At 43.2% G+C, this 12524-nt stretch overlaps 4 protein-coding genes across 4 annotated transcripts; all 4 read right to left on the minus strand.

The window, feature by feature from the left end:
• Positions 1-233: 233 nt before the first annotated feature.
• Positions 234-804, minus strand: LOC133163923 (histone H2B 1/2-like). The gene has a single exon (XM_061294246.1). The coding sequence runs from the start codon at positions 764-766 to the stop codon at positions 392-394; it is 375 nt and encodes a 124-aa protein (XP_061150230.1). The 5' UTR covers positions 767-804; the 3' UTR covers positions 234-391.
• A 671-nt stretch (positions 805-1475) lies between these two features.
• LOC133163924 (histone H4) lies at positions 1476-2005 on the minus strand. The gene has a single exon (XM_061294248.1). It carries the CDS (start codon positions 1982-1984, stop codon positions 1673-1675), a length of 312 nt encoding a protein of 103 aa, XP_061150232.1. The 5' UTR covers positions 1985-2005; the 3' UTR covers positions 1476-1672.
• Positions 2006-2390: 385 nt separating this feature from the next.
• On the minus strand, positions 2391-3090 carry LOC133163922 (histone H2A-like). The gene has a single exon (XM_061294245.1). The coding sequence runs from the start codon at positions 3071-3073 to the stop codon at positions 2690-2692; it is 384 nt and encodes a 127-aa protein (XP_061150229.1). The 5' UTR covers positions 3074-3090; the 3' UTR covers positions 2391-2689.
• A 423-nt stretch (positions 3091-3513) lies between these two features.
• LOC133163903 (ceramide transfer protein-like) lies at positions 3514-12388 on the minus strand. The gene is made up of 16 exons (XM_061294217.1): positions 12252-12388; positions 11244-11378; positions 9416-9532; positions 7856-7963; positions 7631-7769; positions 7089-7169; positions 6853-7010; positions 6527-6619; positions 6362-6445; positions 6093-6185; positions 5913-6008; positions 5693-5825; positions 5545-5615; positions 5263-5391; positions 5055-5184; positions 3514-4819 (listed from the first exon to the last, which is right to left on the minus strand). Exons 1-16 carry the CDS (start codon positions 12360-12362, stop codon positions 4692-4694), a joined length of 1806 nt encoding a protein of 601 aa, XP_061150201.1. The 5' UTR covers positions 12363-12388; the 3' UTR covers positions 3514-4691.
• Positions 12389-12524: the final 136 nt, after the last annotated feature.

Here is a 12524-nt window from a genome sequence, read left to right on the forward strand (position 1 = left end):
AAGTTAACTCCCTCAATTTAGAGTATCCTATTCTGTGCCGCCAACCTCCTGGGTTCCCAAACATGCTTACACGTGCTTCCGTGACTCTACAGACCAGAAATTGTAGAGCCCGCCCGGTTATCACGTTTCTGTACGCCAAAATCATTATCAAACCTGTTCTACAGGCTCGTCAGTTGCAGCCTTCTGCTTGAAGTCCACAAACCGCCGGTAAAGTATTGACACTGGACCGGAACCAGGCCTTGTAAGATTTCTTTATTTGAAACCTTAGGTTCTTACAGTTCTCTCCTGACAGAAACAGGGAAGTTTTAAAATTACACTGAGATGGAATAGAATTTTCTCTTAGAGTGATGTGGGTGGCTCTTAAAAGAGCCGTTTGGTTGAAAGTGGTAGTTTACTTGGAGCTAGTGTACTTGGTGACTGCCTTGGTGCCCTCAGACACAGCGTGCTTGGCCAGCTCACCAGGAAGCAAGAGACGCACGGCGGTCTGGATCTCCCTGGATGTGATAGTAGAACGCTTGTTGTAGAGCGCCAGGCGAGACGCCTCTGAAGCGATGCGCTCGAAGATATCGTTGACGAAGGAGTTCATGATGCTCATCGCCTTGGAGGAGATCCCGGTGTCGGGATGGACCTGCTTCAATACCTTGTACACGTAGATGGCATAGCTCTGCTTCCTTGCCTTTCGCTTCTTCTTGCCACCCTTGGGAGTGGCTTTGGTCACGGCTTTCTTGGAGCCTTTCTTGGCAGCGGGTTTCGCAATGTCAGGCATGGCTATGAGTCTGCAAGTGACAGGTTGAGTGATGAAGCAGCTGGAGAGGAAGAGTATTTATGTCCACCTCATGCAAATATAAATGCGCCAGCGCCACTTGTTGATTGGCTGCAACTGTCTTTTGAAAGGCGTCATCTGATTTGGAGGCGTTTCACAAAAATAGGCGCGGCTACTGGCTTCCAGTTAAACACATTTTGCTCATTAATTTTATTAAATATTTTTCGGTAAAATATTTATTTCGAACATTAAAGAAATACAAGAAAAAAATAAATAATAAAAATCTGTATTTTTTCTTGTAGTGTATTTTAAATATTTTTTGGTAAAATATTTATTTCGAACATTAAAGAAATACAAGAAAAAAATAAATAATGAAAATCTGTATTTTTTCTTGTATTTCTTTAATGTTCGAAATAAATATTTTACCAAGAAATATTTAAAATACACTAGTAACATCCTCCACAAAACACTACCGTACATTTGTTTTATTGGTAGCTGTATGCAACGTTAACACAAGTATTCGTTTCATGACAGATCACGAGCATTTTAGGGAACACAAACTTAAACAAATGTGATTAAGTGCATCTCTATTTATTCTTAATTTAGTCTTAAATAAGTATTAAGGAAACCCTTGAGATTTTTGTGTCAGTCATGCTAGTCATTTCGTTTTTGACTCTGCTTGTGCATACACAAAATACAACTTTATTATGGATTCAGTGGATGCCGGGAACTCTTTTATTATCACATTGAAAAGTGAACTACCCAGTTATGGGATGAAGTTTTATCATCATCACAAATATTCACTAGTCAAATATTAGTGTTTCCAGTTTCATATATAGAATTGAGGCTCTTAGGAATATTTGTGTGGTCCTTAAAAGGACCTTTGGTTGTTGTGCCGGATAGGAGAGTTTATCCGCCGAAGCCGTACAGAGTGCGTCCCTGTCTCTTCAGGGCATACACGACGTCCATGGCTGTGACGGTCTTCCTCTTTGCGTGCTCAGTGTAGGTGACTGCATCACGGATGACGTTCTCCAGAAACACCTTAAGAACACCACGAGTTTCCTCGTAGATAAGACCTGAAATACGCTTGACACCGCCACGGCGGGCCAGGCGACGGATTGCGGGCTTGGTGATACCCTGGATGTTATCACGGAGAACCTTGCGATGACGCTTGGCGCCTCCTTTTCCGAGCCCTTTGCCGCCTTTGCCTCTGCCAGACATGATTGCTCTGAGGAGTAGATAATTCGTTGGATGGCTACTCAGAGTGAGGGCTGCCTTCTTATAGCAAGACTGCGGACGTGAAAGAGAACGGCTGATGCAATCGTGGGCGGCACCGACGTCACTCAGCAACGTGAAACGCCCAAATATTTGTCTTTCAAATGAAATGTTTTGCATACATAAAATGGTCTATTTTAAATCAGTAACGAAATTAACATAGTATTAAGTATCCCTGAATTATCTTTGGTGATTAGATCTGTCTTTGTCAATACGCTCTAATTTAAAGTTCGGTACTGTTTTTTTCCAATTTAGGCACATTCAACAATGTATACAGTTCACAGAAATACCACGATTCTATAAGGACTATTATTTATTTATATTATTTTCGAATTTGACATGTAGTCTTCGATATCCCCCCCCCAGGTGTTTTCTGGAAACCGATTTTTTTTTCTTCTAAGAACTAGTGCTGAATTGCAATAAGCAATAATAAATATATAATAAACCAATATGTTTATGGATACATATTGTCATTGGTATTGATTTCTAACTTGTGAAGCGGCTTGATTAATTTATTATAGTCAAAATCTGAACATTTATGTTCAATAGCTCATCTGGCCTTAATAAGAATTCAGGAATGATGTGCTCTTTCTGATAAGAGTGTGTGGCTCTTAAAAGAGCCTTTTTGGGCGTTGAAGTTTCCGTCAGTCTTTACTTGGCTTTAGCCGCCTTCTCGGTTTTCTTGGGCAACAAAACTGCCTGGATATTAGGCAACACGCCGCCCTGAGCGATGGTGACTCTGCCCAAAAGTTTGTTGAGCTCTTCATCATTGCGGACGGCCAGCTGCAGGTGACGTGGGATGATTCTGGTCTTCTTGTTGTCGCGAGCCGCGTTTCCAGCCAACTCCAGGATCTCGGCGGTCAGGTACTCGAGCACGGCCGCCAGGTAGACTGGGGCGCCAGCACCCACACGTTGAGCATAGTTTCCCTTGCGGAGCAGTCTGTGGACACGACCGACTGGAAACTGAAGACCAGCACGGGAAGAGCGACTCTTCGCCTTTGCTCTGGTCTTACCTGCTTTGCCACGCCCAGACATGATTGAATTCAAAGTTTGCTGTTTGTTTGATTGTGCCTTCACTTTCAAGACGCAGTGCTTTTATAGATAGTCGTCCTGCTCAGTGATTGGCCAGATAGTGCGTATAAACGGTTGACGAATCAGAAGTGAGTTACAAGTGAAGCCCCGCCTATTTGCTTCAGCTTCCTGTTTTGATTTTAACTTGTATAGACAAGTAAAATATTCGTTTCGTAATCAGGGTTAAAACATTTTTTTGCCAATGACAATAGGATACACGCATGCAATGCATTTGCAACAACTCCTGAGTTTTCTGCTTTTATTTAAATTTTATTTCCAGAATAAAATAGTGCTTTTAGTGAAAGGTTGAGCTATTAAAAAAGGTAATTTTTCAAGACAAATGGGCAAGGTTGGGTGTGTGTGTTTGAGGTTTTTAGTTTAAAAAAAGAAAAATTGAGAGAAAGTTTTAAAACATGTCATTTTAATTGGCAACATAACAATCAGGTAAAAATGCACAAGCAAATCCAATTAGTAAAGGGGAAGCCAAAGTCTAGATGTCACATCACAATTGAACATTATAGATTGTAAAAATGTTTGTTTCTCAATATATGGGCACTTGTCTAATGACATCATAGGTGTCAAATTGTTGCCACCTCCCTTCTAACAAACCCACTAAGGCATGTGGGGCTCCATGCGGTCACGATGCAACAAAAAGCATTTGCGACACGCTTACAATTTTTTTTGAGCTGATCCTGCCCTCTGCGCTTCAAATCAGATGCGCTCATTAGCGGGATTAGTGTTTTACGTCATAGGGGTCCACAGTTTATCACGGCGGTCCCCTCGGTTCTCTTTATACAATCAAATAAATCATCACTGCAAAAAAAAGCTGCAAGTCTAAAACAGTCTGATAGCAAAGATATGTCTCTTGGAGCTCTTTACAACTTTGTTATAGAACATACGTACACGTCGTTTCAATGCACTTTGCATTGAGTAACCAAGCAATCTGAAATGTTGCTGGAGCACATTGGCGGCTGGGAAGAAATCTTGCTTGGTGTCAATCATATCAAGTAATATTAGTTTCACACTGAAAAGTTAAAAAAAAAAAAAAAAAGGTTGAATTTTATCTGGTGCGAGTCAAAAGTTATAAATAAAAATAGTTATGGCAGTCAAGATAAGATTTTTTGGGTGAAGTATTTTGAGAAAAAAAAAGCAGGTGTCAGAGAAAAGAAATCCTTGAAAATAATACATATAATTTTCAAGAAAACTGTATTTCTTCAAAAAAGATATTTTTAGTCATAAAAAGTCTGAAAATATTGGATTTTTTTTTCAAGGAAAATGTTCTCAGAGAGAAAAACAAACAATTAAAAACCTTGAAACAAAATCAAACTTCTCTTTTAATAAAAGTCTTAAGCCTATTTCTTACAGAAAAATATTTTTTTCCAAGGAAAAAAAAGAAATTATGATCAGATTTTTTTTTTTCCCAGGAAAAAGTTTTACATTTACATTTTACCATCTATTTGACCAACTATTTTTTTTCAGGTTCAAAGCTGTGTGATTGTATGTGTGCTTGTTTTTTTTAATCCTCTTCAGTGTGAACACGGCTTGCTACAATAAAGATTTGATGTGACATTGCAAGAGAGGATCAGAACAAGATGGGCTTGCCAGCGGTCTTCTCCTGCACGTAGGAGGTGAAGCGCTTCAGGAACTTGGGGTACTCTCTCTTGGCCACTGCCCGCAGCACCGTGGCTGGCGCCCAGCCTCCGGGATTCACTGGACACAACACAAACACTTGCATTTCACAAAATGGCTACAAAGTTGTACTTTTTTTTTTGCTGTATTCCAGCTGTTTGCAAGAAAAATGTTTTACACTGGGAGGCTTTTCTTCTAGAAAGGAATGTCTTGTTTAGCACACCACATCCATAATAGGTAATTAAAATAATGGATAAACACACATCCTAGCATAGTATATAGCAGCATACAGTGTGTAGTTGTGTTTGAGACCCACCATTGGCTACATATGTGATTTTACAAAGCACATTGTCTCTGCTGATCTCCTTGTCGCCCTCTGGTGGACTGACCAGGGTCTGGCAGATCATGGCGATGTTGATCTTGGCTCGTACGCAGCGGCTGCTTGGCTAAAAATAAAAAGCGGTTTGGGTTAATGCGTGGGGGGAAAAGTGAAAGTCGCGCCCCTTCGGCGGCTCGCCGCTCACCTGCGCGTCGTGGTGGTCCACGGAAAAGTTGCACACCAGCCACGTATCGGGGTCGTTCTCGTTGCTTGCCACTATCTTGCGCATGGCCGACAGGTACAGAACGTCACGCTGGGAGGCAGGCCAAACCCTCTGAGGGAATACATTGAGTGGTCAATTTCATTGTAGGCAATATTTTGGACCTTTTTTTTGTTTGTTTTTGATGAATTCAATTCTACTTTTACTCTGAGCCCAAACTACCATTACAAATTCCTTGGGCCAATACAGATTGAGGCGCGGTGGTACCTTGTGCGTCTGGTAGACAATGACGGCGTTCTCCGACAGCGTTTCCACAATGTTGAAGTTCTCGATGGTGGCTGCAGGGGAGGCGGAGAGTGACATAATGAGGAAAAACCTAATCACACTTGGAGGCCCGCCGTGACAATACACATACTCTCCCAGTCGTTGCGGTAGGCTGTGTCCCAAAAGTAGTGGCACACCTCATGTCCCGTCACGCCCTTTACAGAGTGCGTGGCCTTCAGCGGGTCCAGCACAATGCCATTCTCCTCCACTTCCCTCCTGTACACCTACATGCATCGGGGAAAGCTTTGAGTCAGGATCAACATCCAAACAAAAGGTTACACTGTCAATAGGGAAAAAAAAACAAGACACACCTTCATCTCTCCTTCTTCCACTACCAGCTGCCAGTTTGCATCACCGCCGACGTCTTGAAGCGAGTAGGTCATGTGACTCTGCACCATCTCCTCCACCTGCCAGAAATGAAGCAAAAGTTAATTTTTTTTGCAATCGCAGTGTTGAGACGTGCACGAGGGACGAAAACAAAGAGTGAGAACCTGCTCAGATAATCTGTGAGAGCCCGAGCTGGAGAAGATGTCTGGTGGTGGAAGTGGACTAGATCTCTGCATTCTGGTCTTCTCCGTCTGACACTGAAACAAACAAAACTTAACTTCAAGTAAATATTAAATATGGACAGACTATTTAAATACACTTTAGGCATGTTTTTATAGCATTTACCATACTTATTTCTTTAATAAAAATAATGCTGCCTACAAAATGGTCAACATTTTTCCCATGACAGAACACAACATATTTATCCGCTTACCTGTTCGATTTTGTCCTGTCGGTCAAGAGCGGCTTCAACTGCGTCGAAGAACTCCTCCTCGTTGATGAGGCTGTTCGGACCCTCCTGGTGGTGATGGGAAGACGCGTCAACACTTGCGCTCATGATTTAAAAACAAAACATAATACAAATGGATGACTTGATTACCTCATAATCAGGGCCACCAAAGTGGGACTTCTTCTTCAACTCGTTGAGGGCCGACTTGTAGCTGTCCTCGATTCTTCGTCTTTTTTCCATCTCCTTCAGCCAAGGGAGTTTTAAAAGTCATTTAATAACTATACATACTTTGAAAGCAATTAAAACCACGTCTCTACTGCGCAACTGTTGCCGTTGATACTTAGCAAAATTGCTAGTATTTTTCTTTTTAGTGTAAATGAATATTAACTCCAAATATCGCTTATCGACGTCGCAGACTACAAACAATTGTTTGCAATTCAACCCCTGGTCCACATTGTGAGGATAAATGAGCCCACCTTGTCCAGCCTCTTCTGCCAGCTGTCCTCTCTCTTGACCATCAGGTCGATGCAGTGCGAAAGGGTGGCCAGGATTCCGGCGGTGGTGGCTTTGAACGTGATGGCCTCGCCTTTAAAGTCGATGCCGTTCACTCCCTTGGGATTGGGGCACTGGTACGCTGCACGTCGGCAACAAGCCAAACGTCAGCTTAGCGTGCGGACAGGCATCCAATTTGAAACTTATTTGCCTGACGTACGTTTGTCTTTGGCGCTGTTGTTGTGAAGAAACTCTCCGTCGGTGCGAGTGCTGGGAAAATCGTCCTCATCGTCCTCCATGACTGAAAGAAAAAAAGGCTGTCATCGCACAGGCACAACGACTGACACACGCAAAGGGTCTGAGGCTGGTGTGAGGATGACAATGGTGCAGTTTCATCTGGAGAACGGAGCGAGGGCGAGAGGGAGCGGTGATGGGAACGGAAGGCGTTAACGACTGCAGGCAGCTATGCGGGAATGTTCACACACACATTACCACAATAATTCACAAAAGAACGATGGAATCCAAACATTACAGTATAGTCCACTATTTATGTTACTCATGTTAACAGTTCAAAGGTCAGACATAGCACAAACTACTGTGTCATGACGACGCTCCCAAATCTCAAGTCACAACCCAGGCTAAACAAAATCCCGTCGCGACATACAGAACTAGTCATTATGTTTCACGCCAACATACTTCATTGGCACTAAGACCCATAAGAACGTTTTAATAGACTGATAACTTTCGAGGATGCCGGCTTACTCTTGTCCCTCTGTAGTTCGTCCCTGGACACGCCGTCGGCACAGCCATCAAAGTATCGCTGCAGCGTGTCCACCTGCCGACACAGGATGTCTCGGAAGGTCTCCATCTCCGCCAGTTTCTCCGTCAAGCTGTGGCCCTTCTACAAACAAGGCAGCCATGTTGGAATGAACACATTCAACACAGTAAATAACAATAAGGAGAAGGCAGGAGAAGTTCAATCGTCACCTTGAAGGATGAGGTAGAGGTGGCCGAGTAGATGCTGGTGGCCGAAGTGAGCGACAGCATGGAGCCATGTCGCCGCAGGCTGGACTCGGAACCGTAGCCCGGATCGGCCTGATGAAGAGAAAAAATGACGAATAAAAGAAGAGGAAAAAAATGTGTGGCCCACAGAAGTGGATAATTCCCTTTCTAATCTAATCCCAGTTTGTTTACCACAAATTATTATCTTGTAACCATGGCAATGGATCTATCCCTCTTGTTAGAGACACTTCCGCGCTGCACCACCAGGGAGCAGCACAGACACAAATAACTCGCCCCTCCCACTCGCCCATATGCCAAAGGTAACTGTAGGTCAATGACCAGGAGTAACTGCTGGTGGATTTCAGTCTTTGGAGCCAAGGGGACACGTTAATCAGCTCAGACGTGATGAGTGCGCGTGCGCGAAACCTGCTCCACGCGCCACCAAGCTGTTTTGTGTGATAAGGGGAACGTAATCAAATGAGGGGAAGCAGCCTGTCCAGCAGAACTGATTGTTGTGTTACTTTATCTTCGTATAGCACGGTGGTGCTAATATACTGTATCAAGCCGAATCCCAACAGGAGCTGGTGTTGTGTTTCCAGGGAGACTTGATGGTGGTCTGGATTCTGGAAAGTACTTTGGGGGGATGGGGTTCTTTAGTGATGACTCACTCTGGGTGGAATGACAACTAAAATGTGTGTTTAGGGGGGGAGTGCACGAGGGTGAGTCATGGCCCCGTGACGCTTCCTGGGGCTGGTCAGGAGATGGGGGGTGGGAAGCTATGAGGGTTCACGGGGTGTGGGGGGATTTCCCAAATTTAAACTCAAGACGTGAAGGCATTCTCCTCGTCTTGTCCAAGCTCCGCCTTCAAACATCACCAACACGCATGGTAAGCCAGTAGTTGGCGATGTCACTAGGGAAACACTCAACATGAACGGAGGCTGAACTATTTTGAAACCACTTGTCAAATATTTTAGGCTAAAAAAAAAAAACATGTGAAGCATAGAAGCCAAATCATCAGATTTAAAACCACTTTTAACATCTGAGTCACTGTCATGCCTGCTCAGTACAACAAGCTCAAATGACACCAAGTTAAAATTAATTATACAAGTACAAGACAACTAAAAACTGGATTCATCAAATCGCTACTATTTTCCAATGGGTTAAATCACACCCACTGTAAATACTGTACACACAAATACTTGTACTGCGTTTCATCCCGAGTTCTTTTGGCAAGTACACGAGAAATACTCAGCACACTTTGGCAACTGTATGAGAAGTGAAATTTTGTTGTGACATTCAATGAGGAAGTCGGAATTTTCACGCTGTCAACAGCACAACGCACTATAAAAGGTCCCTGTAAAGTAAATTTAGATTTTCTTTTTTAGAGCGCCTCGTTGTTGACTGAGTGCGCGCAGATCAGGCGAGAAAGTCAGACGCCTAAATCTGTATACCTGACCAATTATGTTCATTTTACTTCCCCCTGTGGTGTGCCAACTTCCTTTTCAATTTACAGCGACACAATGACGGAAAGTGCACGCGGCTGACCCTGTGCTGCTCGATGGAGTCGATCCAGAAGCGCCGGCGCTCGGGGTCCTGGGCCCTCAGGTACCACACGCTGTCGTTGACGCTGATGTCCAGCCTGCACTCGTCAAACTCGTGGGGCTGCGCAAACAAAAAAGAAAAGCTTGTGATGTTTGCCTGGCTTGTGATAGTCATCAGCTGCTAAAGAACACATGAGCAGAAAGGAAAGAAAGAGCTGAATAAAACACACATGGGGGAGGCAGATTGCTCTATGATTGTTCACTGGCGATCTCTACGCAACACATCATGCATAATGCAATGTGTAACTGTTTAATTCAGTAAATCTATTATTAATCCTTTGCGTGTGAATGACGGTATTATCCTAACAATTTATTGATCCCTTTTGATGTTGCCATTAACTTTGAGCTAAGAGTCTTAGCGGAACATTTGAATCTGTCATTTAGAAACAATAACCGTCTTGAAACTTGGGAAGTGAATCTTACAGTCCTAAAAAGCGGACGTGTGACTCAACATTTGCTTCAGCAAAAAGGAAGAAGCGACGTAACAACAGAAGATGTGATCATTTATCCTCCTGCATGACAATTCAACTTGTGTAAAAGGAAGTTCCGTTTCCTGCCTGTAGCGACGCTTTCTTTCACGCACTCTGTGTCGACCGACCCCCTTTGGTAAGCAACTCCCTGACTATCTCTCACTTGATAGTACGTTTGGTTTAGAAACATCAGATAACAACACAGAGGTAGAAGTGCGCTTATCTCCACTTGGGCGTGTTTGAATTAGAATGAGGACTGTCAAAAGCGCGGAGTGTACGACATGTAAGTTAATATTTACATTGGGCAGGGAGGACCGAAGCTGTGTAAATACACTTAATGGCAACAAAATGGTTGTCTAGTGCCTTGGAACAGGGACTAATTAAACGCGGTATTTCTTTGTTTGTGCAAGGCAATGCCGCAGAGTGCTTTGAAAACTCAAAACTCAAATAGTGAGTGACTGGAGGGTTCGACTTGCTGCACAAAAGACGCATTCTCTAGTCAGGGCGTCTGCTGATAAAGACAGCATGTTGGCCTCGAGCGGACCACAGGACACATATTTGGACCACGTGTACCTGTGGAACAACGGGGTAAAGTTTCTCAGCCCGATTGCAGCGTTGTCCGACGGGGATTCAGGAAATGAGAACCATTTGGTGGATGCTCAACATCTGATTCACATTTTTTTGGCACATGGGATATCTGTGCTCATAAGGAAATCATTTTAGGCCCTGGATAAGGATGATATAAAATTGACAGAGTTTCCCAAAGACTACTAATTAATTAACTGATGAAATTGGATGAAGTGTAGCGTATGATTTGCCTAACGTGCGCTGCGATATTTGACAAAAGAGTGTTGAAAGACAAGCAATGCAAAATGTTTCTCCTCTAAAGTCTTTATTTTTGGAAAATTAAATGCTAAACTTTTTTTAAGAGCAAATAAGCTCATAATGTGCATCACTGAATTGAACGCTCGTCTTTGAGTTTTATTGGGTCTTTGGTATTTTTACGACCTCTGTAAAGCAGATTTAAGGATTTATTCTTGAAAATATTTAATGAGACTTAAGTGTGTGTGGTAAACATATCATGCGGCAAATTTGCCAACTAGGTGAGTGGGGAAAACAAAACAAAAACTAGTTGAAGTTTTGGCTTTGACTTAAGCAAGCTTAACAGAGGAATTTTAATCAGTGAAACCAGCCAACAGTGTCTGGAACTTGTGCAAATTCAAATGCAAGAGTCAGGGGCTTGCGCTATGTGTGTGGTAAACGGATTGCGTGTGGCGGGGATGTGTGGTCGGGGGCCCTCACCGTGATAACTGCCTTGCTGAGGCATAACGAGCCACGGCAACCATACTCGGTCTCATCTTGCGACTTGTAGTAGCTGAGCGTGTTGTTCTTCAGCACTACCCAGCGGTCCTGCCATCCGTGGATGTAGTTGGTCCACTGCGGGGAGCAAGAGAACCCGTTAGAAACACATGGACTTTATGAGATTTTAAATGTGACTTGAGATACAATTTTAATACATTTGTGGTTAACTTCTTTTGGATGGGATGATAGAAGTTCCTCAAAATATTTATAGGGCATGTTTACCAGCTGCTCCCTTCTTAATCCCCCCCCTCGGCAAGGCCTCTGTGACGCACGGTGGACTTTACCTGTGCCGCCATGGAGCAGGTGAGCTCCTCCCCATGTGGATGTGCGTGTAATCTTGCAATGTGCTTGGTTAGCAGGTCAGCGCATAATCTGTTTTCAGACTACCAGCTCCATTGAGTTTACATTTGCTCACCTATAAAAGCCATTTGTTCGCCCAAAATGTGTGCGTCTCTTTTTCTTTGTCCACTTGTTATTTTTGTGTGGCAATACCAGGTTCTATTTGGTGTCAGTTCATTATTGTTGGATCCTGATATATACGATGAAAATACTGCACTGCAAGTGACACTTTATTTCGTATTTTTATTACTCAGGTCCGGTTGTAAACATGCCATGAGACAAACTTGTCAACTATGTGAAATGGGAAGACTCAAAAGCTACACTGTTTCTTCATATATTCTCAAATAAAAGTGGGTGTGCCTATTTGATGTAAGGCGTCTTGTTGAGATAAAGTTGTTTAAAAATAATAATAATGTAGACCTCACGGTGGTCTATTGAATTTCCTAAATTATCCCCAAATTAATAAAGTTTCTTGCTGTGTGTTCCTAAAAACACAACTACACACAATCTTTATTGAACATGTATATTGTGAACACGATGAAAATATAAATAAAGTTACAAACCCTGCGGAAATGACGTCACGTGATTAATATGACCAAGGAGACTCACCTTGCTGAGTACCCCGCCGAACACGCCGACGCCCACCAAGTTCCCCGTCTCCTCTCTGGGCTCCGAATCCTCTTCGGAACCAGAAGAGTTCCAACTCTGGTTGTCCGACATGTCGTTGGTGTTGTTAATTAACGTGCTAAGGTGGGCTACTAACAATAATTCCGGACGTAAAATAGGGGCAACAGCTCACCGAATCATGTCGGGGGGGAAAGAACAAAATGCCGTCTTTGAGGGAGAGAGAAAGACAGAAGGGGGGTGACAGACCTCGGTAGA

This window comes from Syngnathus typhle, linkage group LG12, assembly GCF_033458585.1.
Source record: "Syngnathus typhle isolate RoL2023-S1 ecotype Sweden linkage group LG12, RoL_Styp_1.0, whole genome shotgun sequence".
In the NCBI taxonomy this organism is placed as follows: Eukaryota; Metazoa; Chordata; class Actinopteri; order Syngnathiformes; family Syngnathidae; genus Syngnathus; species Syngnathus typhle.

Coding starts and splice junctions, on each gene's coding strand:
- LOC133163923 (XM_061294246.1), bottom strand. CDS start 766: ATGCCTGACATTGCGAAACCCGCTGCCAAGAAAGGCTCCAAGAAAGCC.
- LOC133163924 (XM_061294248.1), bottom strand. CDS start 1,984: ATGTCTGGCAGAGGCAAAGGCGGCAAAGGGCTCGGAAAAGGAGGCGCC.
- LOC133163922 (XM_061294245.1), bottom strand. CDS start 3,073: ATGTCTGGGCGTGGCAAAGCAGGTAAGACCAGAGCAAAGGCGAAGAGT.
- LOC133163903 (XM_061294217.1), bottom strand. CDS start 12,362: ATGTCGGACAACCAGAGTTGGAACTCTTCTGGTTCCGAAGAGGATTCG. Junction 9,533..11,243: donor TCAGCAAGGCAGTTATCACG/GTGAGGGCCCCC, acceptor TTGTTTGCGCAG/CCCCACGAGTTTGACGAGTG. Junction 7,964..9,415: donor ACTCCATCGAGCAGCACAGG/GTCAGCCGCGTG, acceptor TCTCTTCATCAG/GCCGATCCGGGCTACGGTTC.